General features: G+C 32.1%; 1 protein-coding gene across 1 annotated transcript in view; it reads left to right on the top strand.

The window, feature by feature from the left end:
- Nucleotides 1-19,578, top strand: part of LOC126253379 (chitooligosaccharidolytic beta-N-acetylglucosaminidase-like) — a 374,039-nt gene that overhangs the window by 292,940 nt on the left and 61,521 nt on the right. Inside the window, exon 5 of the mRNA XM_049954667.1 lies at nt 17,302-17,617. Within this exon, the coding sequence (XP_049810624.1) occupies nt 17,302-17,617 (316 nt within the window). The remainder of the gene's footprint in view (nt 1-17,301; nt 17,618-19,578) is intronic.

Here is a 19,578-nt window from a genome sequence, read left to right as displayed (position 1 = left end):
AAACAGAGTCTTCAATGAACAGAATTCACTACAAATATTTTCAGGATTACAAAAGAGTAAATATACATGAAACACCTGACAACTGAGCGAGCGACATACATCGAACTATCACAGGTTACCCACAATACTTATTTTTTAACACTTATTTTCTCTCACACCACTAAAATGTACATGATGAGGATGTAGATTCTTGAGTACAACATTTGACACCAGTTTAACAACGCCACAGTGGGTCACGCCCATGCAGAACATATTTAAAAAATATTTTAAATATACTGTAGTTGTGGACTTCTGAACTGAATAATGTATATACCAATTAAAAGGGGAAGGAGTGAAACTCCTTAAAATGCAAAAAAATAAAACTTGAACCTTTCACGATTTTGAACCTTTCTGGATCCCTTTAAAGGTAAAAATGTTGTCGATGGACAGAGACCAGCTTGTCGTCCCTCTAGCATTACTTCTGCTATTGTTCTTATCTTATGTTTATTGCTCTTTAATCAATTGTATAGGCTGAATTTAGCAAACTTCTCTCATTGCTGTGACACTCTTCTCAGTATTTCACAGCTGAGTCCTAAAGTCAAGGATATGAGCAGCATGGCTCCTACTCAGTGCAAACAAAGACTCAGCTGTGACACTTAGTGATGGCAGTGAAACCTCGTTTTTGTTTGCCTGAAGATGTTTTTGTCTCGCCTGAAGATGATAATCAGTTGAACCACAGAAAGACAAGTGTTGTGTCACCTCGACTTGAACGTCCGGCACCAAACTCAAAACAAGTATTACAAGTTATTTTGTTGGCAAAGCCTACGAAGTCACATCTCTCATTACTTTCCTGATTTTTGTTTGGCAGCGACTGCCAATTGGAGTCACTGCTTCCAACGCTCCCATGCAAGCAGCGAGCGACTCAACACCAGCGGCCCTGACACGCATTGCCTGCTACTGAAATACACCAAATCAGTTGACCAAACGTTTGCCTATGAAACGTCCCCTTAGATAAATTATAAATGACTGTGCTTAAACTGACACACAATATTTTTTAGCGCAATTCAATCTGACTTTCAATACTCCCTACAAACGAATGGCCCTGACTAGCAATAACCTATACCTTTCATGAATCACTTACCTCACAAAAATCTTCATTACTCGAACTACTGCAATACAGCGAGCGCCAACACTGCCAGCTAGGCATAGTTCGCAAATGAAAGATCTTGATAAAGAACAAACAATGTATTTACCTTAATAGTGTTCAAAAGTCATTATATATATATATATATATATAAATTCATGACATCCAGTCTTACAAATTTACTGTCTCTGATGGATATGCGTCCAGATCATCCACTCTCAAAACTCCGCCATCTCACTCCCCACTTCCACCACCGCTGGCTGCTCACCTCCAACTGCGTAATGGTACGCACTGTTAACATCCAGCTGCCCAACACTACAATAGAGAATATTTCAACAACGCCAACCAGCCACAGACTGCACACAGCACAGCCAGTGATTTTCATACAGAGCACTACGTGGCGATGGTGTTACCAATATAAGAACCTAAACAGCCTACGTACACCTGCAATAGAACCACTTGTCTCAACCTAGTGATGCCCAGGAAAGTGACACTGGCATAAATATTAACACAATGGGCACTTTAAAAGTTTATTTCTAATCGTTATGTGTAATGGAATGGTATTAACTGTTCTGGACAAGTCTTGAAAAGCGTAACTATTGCCTATCTGATCATGATCCAAATTAGATACATTTTGCACAAATAAACAGAACCGTGATGTACTTTAATTACGTTTTTATTTGTTATTGACTGCAAATGCCACACATATGTGTACTGTTTACAAATAATAAATAAACAAACATAAATTAGCTTCACAAGCTAGAAAACATAATAAATCTTTTACAATACAAATTAAGTTCTCACTATGTGCTTCAGAAAAATTGAAACATTATGGTGCTTTAACGTTATTAATGTATTAATTCATGTACTTACAAGCATCACATAATATACATGGTGTACATAACAATTTCAATTGTGTTTAACAGGATTACTAACAAATCATAAATTCATTTCATTAAATTTCAAGGCTATGATACATACATTGATAATTAATCCAGTGAACTAAAAGATTTGAAACAGAATTCACTTAAAATCCTCCTTCTCACCAGATTCACGCAATTTGTGTCAACAAAATCCTTCAAACACACTATTACATAGTACCATTATCTCAGAGGTATCTCTGCACATTCTGTAATTTTTTAGGTAATATGTTAATAATAAAAGCATATTTTTATATTGTATTTCTATCTTCCCATTTTTCTGGTACTGCAACATCTATTCCAATAATTTTTTGTTTTTTATACTGCCTAAACACATGTTCCCAAAAGAATACAATACAATGCGACAGAAATTACTGTATGCTCTATTAGTTTCTATAGAATCTGTAGAATGGTACATAATAAAAAGGTAGTCATAAATTATTATTATTTTATTAAATTTAGGGTAACCCAATAATTGATTTAATTATTCCAATTGTTTTATTGTCTCCATAAATTACATATGCTAGAGATATTGTAGGCTTTTATTGATAGATTTCCATTTTTAGCCACACTGCAGTTTGTCCTTTTGTTAGCGTATATACATTTAAGTGCCACATCTGTGTTGTCAATACAAGAGATACATTTTTGCTTCTTCTTGTAATAGCTTGATAAGTGTTCCCCATGAACTTATTTATTACCATTGGCAAAGGATTTTAATACATTTCTTTCAAATAAACTTCTTCAATTTCGTTAAAAACATCCCTTGGTATCAATTTTGTTATCATTCTATGTACACAAAAATAACAATAATAAATCTATGTAACACTCAACAGCTCATGGGAAATTAAAAATGGAAAATCTCAAATCAACAGTAATTTTACAGAGAAATGAGTGTAGTTACATTGTTTTAGTAACACAGCAATAGATAAGTAAAGCTATCAGTATATCGCTGTCTATGAAGTTACATTTTGTTAATTTTATGATTTTACAAAAAATGATAAATTTAAGACATATGTATCAAGCTTTCAAATACATTATTAGGTGTCAAAATACAACTGCATAATAGGTTTTTTTGATTATTCTTCTGAGCAACACTTTTTTAAATCCTTCATATAAATTACTTGAGTTGTGAAACGAATTAGTACTTTCTGGTATTCTTTTGTACATTATTATACTTTAGAACACTTTCATATGTTGCAGACTATGTTTTGTAGCATCTAAAATGTAATTAAAGTGAAAATATATATAGCATTCATCATTATTCCAATGACTTTAATCGATTCACTGCACATTTTGACTTTTAAACCAACATCATCTGCTGGAATTCTTTTTTTACATAGCTGTATTTAGTGACAACCATTGGCAATTTATTGCAGCAGGATGCGAGATGGCCATGATGGTAGTTCAAGATTTACTCTATAAAAATTAACTGATTTATCCATGGAATCTATAGATGTGACATAGAAAATAGTTTAACAATATAAAAGCTATTTACAGCCCAAGTAGTATAATATAAATGCCATATATTGACATAGAAAATCGCATATTATTTCATTTTTCGATAAAGATTTTAAGAATTTAAATAACTGATTCATAGAAAACAGTGAATCACTTCCAATATATATCCTCCTTTTCTGATATGTTATGGCCCAGAAGTAATGAACTCTTTTACTGATATATTTAATGGTTGTAACATTTGATAAAATTACTTTCCATATGAAACAAAAGTTTTTGTAATAGAATGATAACAATGAAATACAGAAAAATTTAAACATTCCTTACAAATTGCACTGAAGCTGACTGCAAAAATTATTGCCTTCATTACAACATTTATGACTAACATGCTAAGAGTTAAAACAAACACAATGAACCTGATCTTCACCTACAAAATATTTGTGTATAATGTACCTGTGGTCTCTGGTGGCTTGTTAGAGACTAGTTGCATTTTGTTTCTGCCCTAACCTCCATTTTTGTTTCGGTATATTCTGCATTAAAAAATCTGTAGAAATGTGTAGTTGCACTGTGTGTGTCCTGTTTGCAAATAAACTTTTACTGTGCATTTAGAGTACTTGTTGTTGACAACTGTAATGCCCTCGTCACTCCACACCCTCTCACTTTCGCCCAGAACTGCTTGGTTCTGTCTCGGACTGGTTTCTCATGCAGTGTCTGTTGTAGATTAACAGTGACCCACAGCAGTGTCAGTAAGTTTACTGATGAAGAGTTTGTCAACATGTACCTCATGTTTACCCAACGCAGTGGAATTGTGTCACAATGTCACTATGCTGATCTGTTCCCACACTGACAGTAACATACCACACTATATTTCCACCTGAGTATTAGTAAGTTGTATTAGTAAGTGTTTGGTGCAGGCTTTTCACTATTATGAAGGAATTTTTAGAGAAGAAGATGTGATTGTGCTAACAAACTGAGTAAATCATAACACATCATTACTATGTAACGAGCCAGCAGATAAGACAGCATTCTTATACCAAACATCTCGATAAATACTATTTGAACAGTCCTATACCCATGGACCAAATTTTCATTTATTTAAAAAATTTAAATCTAATACATTTTCTATTCATAAATAAGCTCTGTTAAGCCTTGCCTATCTATATTGTTCACTCAAATTTAAATTAACAAAATTCTAAGACTAATTTCAATTTTTTAAAGCCTAAATTTTTTAAATATAAATAAAAGCGAAAAATGAATTCCAAAGTTGAGCAATTTCAATACTTAGAAAATTATTGTAAAGAAAAACGTGACATAAGTTAGAATGATGTAGAAAATTCTTCTAATGAAAATGGTTATTCAAATGTAACTAGACGAGATCTGTTGGAATTTATTGACTGTTTTACTATGAAACAAAAGAAGAAGAAAGAATTAGCATATAAAACGTAAAATATCATAGATCAAATTGTAAAAAAGAAATTTAATAAGTTATTCCAAACTTAATATAGAAAAATTAGTGCATCTTTTCTAAAGGCTATTGACAGTATTAAAAAAAACATAATAGTAATGAATTGAATAAAAGATCTTTAAATGATCTTGATTTTTACTGTGAAATTGAAAAATTAAAAAGTTATTCTAAACTTAATAATCAAGTATAAATCGATCTTATGAATAGATCCGAGAACAATATTAATAATAAAGACAATTATTTTCAATAGCTTCTTTTAGGTAAATATCAAGTAAGTAAAACAAAAAATTTAAAAACATTTAACAGGTTTCAATTTTCTAGAGGATGACGGTTTCTTAAGTCTCCTAAATGAATTTATAGAAAACCTTCAGCTTTTAATTCAAGAATAATAACTATAGAATTAATAATAATGATCATATCGATAACTAAAAGAATTTTTTAATTAAATTAACAAAAAATAATCACCATATTAGAAAATATTTTAATACTAACAAGAGGGATTAAAGCTAAAATGGTATTTTATTGCAATTTTAAAAGACATTATGAAATACAACAATTTTGCTTTAAAACAACTAATCAAGTGTTACTAAGAACAACTGATTTAGAAGGTTATCATCAAATATTAATCAATAAACTATAATCTGAACTAGAAGAAATGCAAAGGAAAAAAATGTGATTGGTCTTTATTTTATATAAATAGTTTAGAATTCCCACCCCATGAACCATGGACCTTGCCGTTGGTGGGGAGGCTTGCGTGCCTCAGCGATACAGATGGCCGTACCATAGGTGCAACCACAACGGAGTGGTATCTGTTGAGAGGCCAGACAAACATGTGGTTCCTGAAGAAGGGCAGCAGCCTTTTCAGTAGTTGCAGGGACAACAGTCTGGATGATTGACTGATCTGGCATTGTAACATTAACCAAAACGACCTTGCTGTGCTGGTACTGCGAACGGCTGAAAGCAAGGGGAAACTACAGCTGTAATTTTTCACGAGGACATGCAGCTTTACTGTATGATTAAATGATGATGGCGTCCTCTTGGGTAAAATATTCCGGAGGTAAAATAGTCCCCCATTAGGATCTCCGGGCGGGGACTATTCAAGAGGACGTCGTTATCAGGAGAAAGAAAACTGGCGTTCTACGGATCGGAGCGTGGAATGTCAGATCCCTTAATCGGGCAGGTAGATTAGAAAATCTAAAAAGGGAAATGGATAGGTTAAAGTTAGATATAGTGGGAATTAGTGAAGTTCGGTGACAGGAGGAACAAGACTTTTGGTCAGGTGAATACAGGGTTATAAATACAAAATCAAATAGGGGTAATGTAGGAGTAGGTTCAATAACGAATAAAAAAATAGGAGTACAGGTAAGCTACTACAAACAGCATAGTGAATGCATTATTGCGGCCAAGATAGACACGAAGCCCACACCTACTACAGTAGTACAAGTTTATATGCCAACTAGCTCTGCAGATGATGAAGAAATTGATGAAATGTATGACGAGATAAAAGAAATTATTCAGGTGGTGAAGGGAGACGAAAATTTAATAGTCATGGGTGCCTGGAATTCGTCAGTAGGAAAAGGGAGAGAAGGAAACATAGTAGGTGAATATGGATTGGGGGGAAGAAATGAAAGAGGAAGCCGCCTTGTAGAATTTTGCACAGAGCATAACTTAATCATAGCTAACACTTGGTTCAAGAATCATAAAAGAAGGTTGTATACCTGGAAGAATCCTGGAGATACTAAAAGGTATCAGATAGATTATATAATGGTAAGACAGAGATTTAGGAACCAGGTTTTAAATTGTAAGACACTTCCAGGGGCAGATGTGGATTCTGACCACAATGTATTGGTTATGAACTACAGATTGAAACTGAAGAAACTGCAAAAAGGTGAGAATTTAAGGAGATGGGACCTGGATAAACTGAAAGAACCAGAAGTTGTAGAGAGTTTCAGGGAGAGCATAAGGGAACAATTGACAGGAATGGGGGACATAATACAGTAGAAGAAGAATGGGTAGCTCTGAGGGATGAAGTAGTGAAGGCAGCAGAGGATCAAGTAGGTAAAAAGACGAGGGCTAATAGAAATCCTTGGGTAACAGAAGAAATATTGAATTTAATTGATGAAAGGAGAAAATATAAAAATGCAGTAAATGAAGCAGGCAAAAAAGAATACAAACGTCTCAAAAATGAGATCGACAGGAAGTGCAAAATGACTAAGCAGGGATGGCTAGAGGACAAATGTAAGGATGTAGAGGCATGTCTCAATAGGGGCAAGATAGATACTGCCTACAGGAAAATTAAAGAGACCTTTGGAGAGAAGAGAACCACTTGTATGAATATCAAGAGCTCAGATGGCAACCCAGTTCTAAGCAAAGAAGGGAAGGCAGAAAGGTGGAAGGAGTATATAGAGGGTTTATACAAGGGCGATGTGCTTGAGGACAATATTATGGAAATGGAAGAGGATGTAGATGAAGACGAAATGGGAGATAAGATACTGCGTGAAGAGTTTGACAGAGCCAGTCATGACAAAACTCTACCATCTGGTGAGCAAGATGTATGAGACAGGCGAAATACCCACAGACTTCAAGAAGAATATAATAATTCAAATCCCAAAGAAAGCAGGTGTTGACAGATGTGAAAATTACCGAACTATCAGTTTAGTAAGTCACAGCTGCAAAATACTAATGCGAATTCTTTACAGACGAATGAAAAAAACTGGTAGAAGCGGGCCTCGGGGAAGATCAGTTTGGATTCCGTAGACATGTTGGAACACGTGAGGCAATACTAACCTTACGACTTATCTTAGAAGAAAGATTAAGAAAAGGCAAACCTACGTTTCTAGCATTTGTAGACTTAGAGAAACCTTTTGACAATGTTAACTGGAATACTCTCTTTCAAATTCTGAAGGTGGCAGGGGTAAAATACAGGGAGCGGAAGGCTATTTACAATTTGTACAGAAACCAGATGGCAGTTATAAGAGTCGAGGGGCATGAAAGGGAAGCAGTGGTTGGGAAAGGAGTGAGACAGGGTTGTAGCCTCTCCCCAATGTTATTCAATCTGTATATTGAGCAAGCAGTAAAGGAAACAAAAGAAAAATTCGGAGTAGGTATTAAAATTCATGGAGAAGAAGTAAAAACTTTGAGGTTTGCCGATGACATTGTAATTCTATCAGAGACAGCAATGGACTTGGAAGAGCAATTGAACGGAATGGACAGTGTCTTGAAAGGAGGATATAAGATGAACATCAACCATAGCAAAACGAGGATAATGGAATGTAGCCAAATTAAGTCGGGTGATGCTGAGGGGATTAGATTAGGAAATGAGACACTTAAAGTAGTAAAGGAGTTTTGCTATTTAGGGAGTAAAATAGCTGATGATGGTTGAAGTAGAGAGGATATAAAATGTAGACTGGTAATGGCAAGGAAATCGTTTCTGAAGAAGAGAAATTTGTTAACATCGAGTATAGATTTAAGTGTGAGGAAGTCGTTTCTGAAAGTATTTGTATGGAGTGTAGCCATGTATGGAAGTGAAACATGGACGATAAATAGTTTGGACAAGAATAGAATAGAAGCTTTCGAAATGTGGTGCTACAGAAGAATGCTGAAGATTAGATGGGTAGATCACATAACTAATGAGGAAGTGTTGAATAAGATTGGGGAGAAGAGAAGTTTGTGGCACAACTTGACTAGAAGAAGGGATCGGTTGGTGAGACATGTTTTGAGGCATGAAGGGATCACAAATTTAGCATTGGAGGGCAGCGTGGAGGGTAAAAATCGTAGAGGGAGACCGAGAGATCAATACACTAAGCAGATTCAGAAGGATGTAGGTTGCAGTAGGTACTGGGAGATGAGAAGCTTGCACAGGATAGAGTAGCATGGAGAGCTGCATCAAACCAGTCTCAGGACTGAAGACCACAACAACAACAACAGTTTACTATACACAAACAAATTTATGATTCTTCTTATATCGAATTACCAAAAGGAGTTAAGCATATAATAGCTTAAATTAATGTAAAAAACACATATCAAAAATGTTTTCTTTAATAAAAAATATCAGCTTTATATCTATCAAATGACCATATAGAAAGAGATAATAACTATACAAATATTAGATTAGATGTAATTTTTGGAAAAGAGGAAATTAACTTTCCTGTTCAGTTAACAGATATTCAAAAATTTTAAATAGATCAAATATTTTAATTTATATTTATGTAGATGAAAATTATGATGAAGAAGAAACAGTAATGTGTATCCTCTTTACCATACAAAAAGCAAACAGAAAAACACAATTACCAGTTTTTAATGAAATATATTCATATTATTATTGGATAAAAGTCTGTGTAGATTAATTAGTTCATAATCAACTAAAATGGTCATAAAATTTATTTTTGTGATAAATGTTTCAAATATTTTTATTTACAAGAAAAATTACACAACAATGAAAATGATTGCAAAGAATATAAAGATTAAATATCAAAAACATTTATCAATTTCATTCAGTGATCACGTTAAATATTCTAACAGTGATAATTAAAAACTAGTTATGTATGCTTGTAAAGATGCAGCAAAAAAATTCATTGAAATGTTAAAACAAGAATCTAGAATAATTGCTGAAATATATTTCAAAATATTCCAATGATAATGACTAAAGAAGATAAAATAAATTTTATAAATTAAAGATCTTGCTTTTTCTGAAAACCAATTTACTTAATGATAAAAAGTAAGACATCATACAAACACTGTAATTATAATTATCAAACTTCATTTTGTATTCTAGTTTATATTCATAAATTAACATATAATGATGCTCATTTGTTTATCAAAAATTAGCAATAGATAATAAAGATGTTGATTCTATTCCGACTAGTGAACAAAATTATATTTCTTTTAGTAATCATGTTGAAGACTGATCAACATTAAGATTAATGGATATTTTTAAATTTAAGGCTCCAAAACTATTAAGTTATACTCTGATCTTCCAAATGAGCAATTTCGGGAAACAGCAAAGTGTTTTGAAGAGTTTATCCATATGAATATGTGGATTCCATGAAACTAACTTACCTAAAAAAGTATGTCTTTATTCAGTGTAATATTTCTGATGAAGATTATAACTGCAAAAAACATTTAAATGAATATACAAAATCAAATAATAAATATGATGTTTCAATAATAGCAGATATTACAAAAAAATTTAGAGATACAAGAATTATATCTTATAATCGCGATCCATCATATTATTTTACAATTCCCGGTTTAGCTTTGGACTCTACATTAAAAACGACAAAAGTTAATTAGATGTATTAAATGATTATTTGTTGAAAAAGGAATTCGAAGTGAAATTTCACCAAGTATTAAAAGGTTGCTAAATCAAATGATCAATGTATGAAAAATTTTGAGTCAGAAAAACAATAAAAAGTAAAAATAATTTATATGATAGGGCAATGTCTCAACTTTTGCCATTTAAAAATTTCAGTTGGTTTGAACCAGAATGATTTGATTCAGAAAAAATACTCAAAATTTCAGATGATTATAAATATGGTTATATTATAGAAGTTAATTTACAATACCCAAAAAATTACATGACTACCTAACTATTTATCAATAGCAACAGAAGGAGAAAATACATTATTAACATCGTTAGATAACAAAGAAAAATATGTTTTTCAATAAATCTTGGATTAAAATTAACGAAAATTCATAAAATCATCTCATTTGAACAATCACATAAATTGAAGATATACGATGATTTTAAAAGAGAAACGAGAAAAAGTGTAGTTAACGAATCTGAAAAAGATATCTACTAGCTAATGAATAATTAAGTTTTTGGAACAACAATGGAAAATATTATAAATAGATGGAATATTAAATTGTAACAGATGTAAAACATTATAAAAGTTACATTTCAAAACGAAATTATGACCATAAACTATATTTTTGGAAAATGTGTTGCAGTTCATATGGAAAAAATAATTATAATATTGAATAAACAAATTTATAATGGAATTAGTATTGTAGGTATTTCGAAAAAATGTATGACGACCATTATTATGTTATGAAACCAAGATATCATGAAAATAGTGATTTATGTTATATGGATTCGTTCCTTTGAGTTATAAGAACTGAAGATTTTTATGAAGATGTGAAATTTTTTTTTGTAAGTATTGTTGAATAGGAGCATCATTACCATTTACTTGACCTTGTATGTGTGCTATTCTTCTGCCTTTAAAATCAATACATTATTCCTTATGAAATTGTTGAATCAAACTTCCTATTTTTGGATAAATTTTTGTTTCAAGTTCATTTTTTATGTTTTCTAAATTTATTTACCATTAATTGTTTGACCTTTACACTGCAGCTAATTTTTAAACAAATCCTTTTATTAAATTAAAAATATCATTAAACTTATAATTAATACAGAATAGTCTTAAAACAGATGTAATACAATCATATTACTTCACCATATATCTGTACTGTTTCGATATTACAACATAAATCATTTTTTCTAAATAATTTACTTGTTCCTTTGTATATTTCCTCCAAATGAAAAAGTAAAATTATATCTTCATTCTTATAATAACAAACAAGTGCATACCAACATGATCAGCAGTATCTAAATTTACTATTCCATGTTCTAAATTTTTTTCATTATGTATTTCATAAGTCATAAGAACAATGTCCAAATATGTTTTTATAATTGTTTAACTAATTCTTCTGTGTCAAAATTAGATGAAGCATTATTACACTTTTTGATTATTTCTTTGATTTTTTAATTTTTCAACGCTTTTCCCCTACTTTCTACTGCTAGAGTATGACATTTTGGTTCTTCCAATTCAATATTGGCTTTTTCTTATTTATAACTGTATTTGCAATTGCTTCAAGTCCACCCGCTACTGAACCAATAGTTGCTAGATGTTGTAATGCAACTAACAATAGTGGTAAAAATCCTCCCTAATGTTTTTTTCATTTTTTGTTCACTAAATATTGGATATTCTTTTTCGCAACAGGAACACCTAATGAAACAATTAAATTTCAACAGACTTTTTTATCTATTTTGCTATTTTGTGCAACAGTTAAAAATTGATCAGTACTATCCAATTTTCCATTATTTAACTTTAATAGATTTCGATTTTATTTTTCCAATTGGAAGTGCAGTATAGTCAGTACTAAAATTATTCATTTATATAGATTAAAAATTAATAAAGAATTTTTTTGTAAGCCTTAACAATTTTCGTCAACATGTAATCAAAGTCCTAACTTTCGATTTCCATACATTATTCCTCAAACTGCAGTTGAAGCAATTTTTTTTCTCCTAATGAAGCATCAGAAGCAAGCACTCTTTCTTTTGAAAATAACTGAAGTTCTCTATTAGCTTCATGTCTTTTTTCTAAATCTTTATTAACTCTGTAAGCAATATCATGACTTTTACAAGCTTGATCTAATGGATTAATTGCTTTATCGCCTGTAGGTAATCTCTCATCCAGCTTGGTCCTGAGATCGCAAAATTGATAGCCTCAAAGATGGATTTCAAATGCTAATGTATTAATTAAAGTATTAACTAATCCTTTTCCATATTTTTCACTTTTCCAAAAGGTGCATGATCATTATCCAAAAATCCAATTAAATAATGTGTTCCTTTTGGATCATTAATAATTTCTTGGCTAGTATTTGAATTATTTCTACCTTTTCATTATGATAATTTTTATTTCCAACTAATTCTCCTCGATGATTTACTGCTAATCCGCGTCACTCATACATATAAATTAAACTCGTTTGTCTGAATATTTTTTAAATAATACTTCAGCAACTTCTTCAAATGAATAATGAAGATCCGAAAAACTTGGAAAATATCTTTCAATATTTGTTTCCGCAAATAATAAGGTTTAATTGCCTCCCTTGATTTAATTTTATTGGATTATTAACGGAATATCCTGCATTTCAATTATATAAAACTCTAGCATTAATTTGTAAATCCAGAGAATAAAATTATGTACCTAACTCTTTCAGAAGTATTGGTTCTTTAGTTAAAAGATTCAATAATCGATCTCTTCCTTCATATTCTTTTTCACCAATTTTTAGCTTATCACCGTTGAATTTTACTGGTGATTTGCAAAATTACTTAAATAGAAAAATAATTCTTAATCAAATTTTCACTATTATTGAGAAAATCTAACAGATAACAACTTATATTTATATTTTTCTTTTAATATTCAACCTTTTTCATAATCCTCTAACAAATTATTTCGAGTGAGGTGGTGCAGTGGTTAGACACTGGAGTCGCATTCGGGAGGACAACGGTTCAATCCTGCGTCCAGCCATCCTGATTTAGATTTTTTGTTGTTTCCCTAAATCACTCCAGGCAAATGCTGGGATGGTTCTTCTGAAAGGGCACTGCCGACTTCCTTCCCCATCCTTCCCTAAACCGATGAGACTGATGACCACACTGTCTGGTCTCCTTCCCCAAACAACCAACCAACCTTTCTGATCCACTTAACATGTAATCTCTTTTATTAATATCATATCGTTTATTCTTGCTATAACACTAAATTATTCTAAAATAATGTGGTTTATAAGGTACCATTTGTTCTTCAACTTCTCTGTTTTCTTCAAGTACTTTCAAAACATAATCACCTAATCCTTCGATTCCATGTTTAACTTTTCAATTACATCAATAACTGATTGATAGCTTTTTTAAATTTTTCATATTCTGTTCATTGTTTTTCCCTTTTTCCAACTTTGTTTTAATTGTTTTTCTTGATTTTCTAATTCATCTAGCATTTTAACAACTTCTGGGTCGTCTTTTGTAAACATGTATTGAGGATAAAACTACAACAATTCTTTTTATTTTCATTCAACATTTGTGTTTATTGTTTTAATGTTCAGCGGTTTTATGTTCAGCATTTACATTCAGCGTATTTATTTTCAAAGTTTATATTTTTAACTTCTTTATGTTTAACCTTTTTATGTTGAACGTTTTTATCTTCATCATTTAATACATTCTTAATTTTTTCTCTTTATTTACCTTTATTAATGTATCTTATCATATCTATTGTAATAAAACCAAATTCATCTTTATTCCAACATTTAGTACATATGTCCTGAAAATCATAAAATTTTAAAACACCACCAAAAAAATCATGAAAAACATGATTAAAATTCTGTTGTCTTGTGTGAAAATATTTTAAAAATTCAGATTATTTCTATTTATTGTGGTATTTTTGAATACGTCTGAGCTAAGTAAAAACAATATATTTCTTTATATCCACATCCAGTAAAATATTATCTAACTGCACCTTCAATTTTAAGAATGATGTCTTAAAAATTACAACTGAACTATCTTCACATTCATTATTTTCAATAAAAGTCGCAATTTTTCACCTCTTTGTCATCAATTTTTTCACATCTTCTTATAAATTCTTGATATTTTGGTTGATATAAACTTTTAGAATAAAAATACAAATGATTAATTTTTGTTTCCAATTCAACCTTCCCTGGATCTAGAATAGAATTATCAATCATTAATATTGTTTCATCACAACAACTTTCTCCTATTATTGAACATTGAACAGAATTTGGTAAAAGATTACTATGTTTACTTATGAATTTCTTCTGTAGAATTCTTATTTTTGGTTTATTAATATAATGAGTAGGTTATTTCAAATGAGTGATTTTCTTCTGTTCTTAAACAAAGCTGAAGTATTGTTATAAAAAAACTTATAAAAATGTTTCACTTGTTGACCTTTATTCAATCTTTAAACTAGAAATATTGGATCAAAAAATTATAAATTATACACTAATGAAGATAAGAGATAAATTCCTGTTGGCCAGTTCAGTTTGAAAAATTTAGAAAAATTTATTGAATCGAAAAAAAACCTAGTATAAGCATTAAAGAAGATACAGGTTTAAATAAAGTTGATATCGAACATGATGTTAAACTGTTTATGGATAAAGGAGATTGATTGGGCAAGAATTAGGATTTAATATACAAATTATTGTAGCTAATGAAAAAACAATTGATAACAACGCTCCTAAAATTATTTTATTTGAATTAATATATATAAACTTTAATCTAGTTAAACATAATGATAATTTTCAAGAGCAACTAATATTATTTCTTCATTTAAACGAAACACTGAATTTGGAGGACCAATAATTCATGATCCCAACTAAACTATAATTATTCCAATTTTTTATACTATTCAGAATTTAGAGATAACTATAACTGATGAAAGTGATAATTTGATCAACTGCAATGGTGCTTGTGTTGTGGTAATTTTGAATATGAATTAATAATTTTTTCCTTAAAAATTATGAACAGTATCGATAGTTGTCAATTTTACTCATTTCCCATTAATGAGAAAAGAATAAACAATTTAAAGATTCCTAACAAGGAAACAGAAATTACATTAATATTGGTTATGGTTGACTCATCTTAATTGTTCACATATTTATATGACATTTGGTACTCTTTACACAGATGAAACAGATTTTTCAGCATAGGATGGTAAATTCCATATTCACTAATTAATAATTATGTATTAAAATTGTTTGATGTTATTGCAGTTAAAAAAGGAAACAATATTTTGTCTAGAATAGAACATCCATTTACTTTTTCATCAACTCTTATTTAATTAACTTCATCTCTATGTAATTAATTAATTTTGGAGGGACAGTTTCTTAACAATGGTGAAATTAAAAACAAACAAAATTAAGTACTTTATCCATTACAGTTACTTAGTAGATTTTATAACGATCTTAAACAAGTAATTTAGGAACAGACTGAACAGTAATTTTCACCTGGAGTTCAAGAGAAGATCAAGTAGATTCTGTTCTTCGATGGTCTACTAATAATGATACCTGTACGCTTCCAAAAGAAGGTAAAATTGTTGTAAAATGTATGGAAATTCGTGTTCCTGTTGTTAAATATGATCCAAGATACTCGCTTGAATTTGAACAAGTAAAACTGAAAAAACCAAAAATTCCAATTTCTTTCTTTGAACTACAAACAACTGAATTTGCTGGATTGAATGGAAAAAGAAATTTTAACTCAGTATTACTAATTGTTATAATTCTTCTGAATTTGTTATATCTTACTTTATTTTAATTGCTTTCCAAACTAATCAGTAAAATAATCAGTTAAATGATTCTACTTCATTGTATCATGTTAAATTACAAAATATCTATGTAAAAATGGCAGAAATGAAGTTTTCCCCAAAGAATTATGCAATCTTGAGCCACTGAATAACTTCTTACGGTGCTCTTAGAGATTTTAATAGAATAACTATTTAAATATAAATCCACTCAATTTTATTCAAAATTATCCTATTTATGCCGTAAATATGACTAGAAGAATGAATGTATTAACTACTCAAAATATAACAATGAGATTATGTGCATTTTTTAATGAAAACATACTGAATGACACAGTTGCATGCATATTTATGTATGGTATAAAGAATTTAGCTATGATTCACAACACAGTAGTTTAACTGAAAATTTTTAAATATATAAATTAATAAAAAGGTAGAAATAGTAATAGAAGTATTACTTCACGTTTATATTTCCTTTCGAAATATTTTTCAGAAAAGTAGAGAAGATATAACCTGAAAAGAATCAGTTTTTCAAAAATCAAAACTTTACATAAATATTTTAATTTTTTAATGCTCCATTTTTATATATAAATGAAAGCAAAACGAAATGAGCAAATTTGTAGGATTGAAAATCTGGTAAATGACCTTAACAGTTATAGTAATGGCTGTGGAGACATTTTCACTAAATTATCAGAGTTGAAAAAGGCAAACCTTAAAATATTTCTAAACATGAAATTTTACCAGGTTAATGTACGGAAAATGTTTTATTACCTTTAGATGACAAATATAAAATTACTCTTCCAGACAGTTATACTGAAATTTTTTTCAGATGCCAATGATAAATTAGACAGAACTATTGGATTGCATTTTATTTATCGATACAACAACAAAATAAATATAATCCCATTCATATTATTGAATTTGAATATGTTTTACAATTTTTGTATTTATTTAAGTTTACTTTTTAGAATATTAAATTTTAAATGAATAATTTATTTTTAAATTTCATTTCGTTTGAAGGTATATCTAAATTATTGATTGGGGGTGTAGCAAAATTAAAATCTTGGTTTATATCATTGAGGTTTCAAAAAAAATGTTCTTTGGTCCAGAATCGGCATACATATACTATTGATGAGGAATGTGTCAACCAGACATCTCCTGCAGAAAGTTAGTTTTTGTATGCATAGCGATTTTTCTCGAGTACTTTATGTCCGAGGTGCTTTAGAAATATTGCAGGTGCAGTATGTGATGCAGGTCACGAGGTGCGGGTGACGGTGTCAGCACAGACAGTGTGGGGTGCACTGCATGGCTTGATATCACTGCGGCAACTGGTGGGCTGCTGCGGTGAGGATGGCGCAGCTCTGATGGTGGCTGAGGCGAGGATAGCGGATGGGCCAGTGTACGCTCACCGCGGCCTTCTGCTGGACACAGCGCGCAACTTCCTGCCAGTGGAGACCATGATGGCCACGATGGATGCAATGGCCGCCTCCAAGCTGAATGTGCTGCACTGGCATGCCACCGACTCGCAGAGCTTCCCCCTCCTGCTACCTAGGGTCCCACAGCTCGCCAGGTCAGTCCTGCAGGAGGGTTATTGAAAAACACTAGGCCATTTCACCCACACATGGAGCTCAGTGCCACGAGCTACTGTAAGGTGTATGATGGATGGACTATAGTATCAAGGGAGCCATAAGCAGTAAAATTAAAACTGAATTGGTTGGAATGTCATTGTCTACATAAGATGGTGCAATCTTGAGATAACAAACTTGCTGCTGGAGACACACGTGTGCACACACACCCACACATGTGACGACAGAGTGAACACGTCTGTCAATCAACTTTCCATTGCACTGAGTCATCCTGAAAACAGAAAAATGGAGGTGGTTTGAGAATAAGAGCAAAGAGATGTAGTGTATTTCCTGACAGTGAAATGAGTGTGGGTGTGAGAAATTCATTGAAGAACATCACAAGTGTACAGAGGGCACTGCATGTCCATTGCGAGAGTCAAGGACAAGTGACTTAAGGAAAGACAGATGTCTTTGGCTGATGGTGCATGATCTGGAACGCCACTAACACGATTGTCCAGCTAGTGGATGCCCTCATCACTGAAGACTTGCGAGTTATGGTAGCAGCCATTGCTGCAAAGGTTGCATTGAGCATCGGAATTACGAGGGACGTGCAGTGTTCTTGATACACTTATGCCATTCTTTGATGAATTTTCTGTGCCTACACACCTTCTGCTGTAAGGAAAGACACTACAGCGCTTCGCTCGAAACAAACTCTTTGTGAAATAAAGATGTATAACAAAAGAGTACATCGTCATATTTCTGATACTCTAAACTTATTAATCGACCATATCACCTAAAGAAGGTATCTTTTAAAATTGTAGTGTTTACAATAAATCATTCAGATGAGTTTGTTCCTAGCTTTCCTCTTCCAGAACGAATACTATAACTTCTTTGGTAACGCAGTTCTGTATTTGAAGCTTGTTTGTTAAATGGAATACAATTAGTTTCTTATAATTGGTACTTATTAAATGATTCTTTTATAAATTGTTTTACTGTTACCATTGTCATGCCACAAGCTTTCAGTTCTCAGTAGGGTGAGGAGCACAGTAAAAGGAAAGGCCCCTGTGCATATGCTCAAGATGAGTAGTCTAACCCTAGCAGCAAACATCAGCTGTGTCACTGCTAGTATAGTCAGTGCTTGAATGTTGGCAGCTGAGCAAGTAGTGTCGCCACCTGCTAATATGCCTGCAAGCTCCAGCGACTTCTCCTGGACAGGGAGATTTAATTTAATAATTTAATTTAATAAATATTGGATTGTTACTTTGAATGGTTGCTAATGGAAAAATGTAGGTCACTGGACGGGTCAAAAGATCCAGAAGTGGGTTTCTTCTTTATGTATTCGATTTTTCCATTTCTTAACACATGTACAACTCATGAAATACAGTAGAAGAAGAATGGGTTGCTTTAAGAGATGAAATAGTGAATGTAGCAGAGGAACAAGTAGGTAAAAAACGAGAGCTGGTAGAAATCCTTGAGTAACACAAGACATATTGAGTTTAATGCTGAAAAGAGAACACATAAAAATGTAGTAAATGAAGCAGGCGAAAAGGAATACAAATGTCTCAAAAATGAGATCCACAGGAAGTGCAAAATGGCTAAGTAGGGATGGCTAGAGGACATAAGTAAGGATGCAGAGGCATATACACTCCTGGAAATTGAAATAAGAACACCGTGAATTCATTGTCCCAGGAAGGGGAAACTTTATTGACACATTCCTGGGGTCAGATACATCACATGATCACACTGACAGAACCACAGGCACATAGACACAGGCAACAGAGCATGCACAATGTCGGCACTAGTACAGTGTATATCCACCTTTCGCAGCAATGCAGGCTGCTATTCTCCCATGGAGACGATCGTAGAGATGCTGGATGTAGTCCTGTGGAACGGCTTGCCATGCCATTTCCACCTGGCGCCTCAGTTGGACCAGCGTTCGTGCTGGACGTGCAGACCGCGTGAGACG

Source organism: Schistocerca nitens, chromosome 4, assembly GCF_023898315.1.
Source record: "Schistocerca nitens isolate TAMUIC-IGC-003100 chromosome 4, iqSchNite1.1, whole genome shotgun sequence".
NCBI classification, from domain to species: domain Eukaryota; kingdom Metazoa; phylum Arthropoda; class Insecta; order Orthoptera; family Acrididae; genus Schistocerca; species Schistocerca nitens.
The sequence above is the reverse complement of the archived record's forward strand: the minus strand, read 5'-3'. Positions and strand labels throughout refer to the sequence as shown.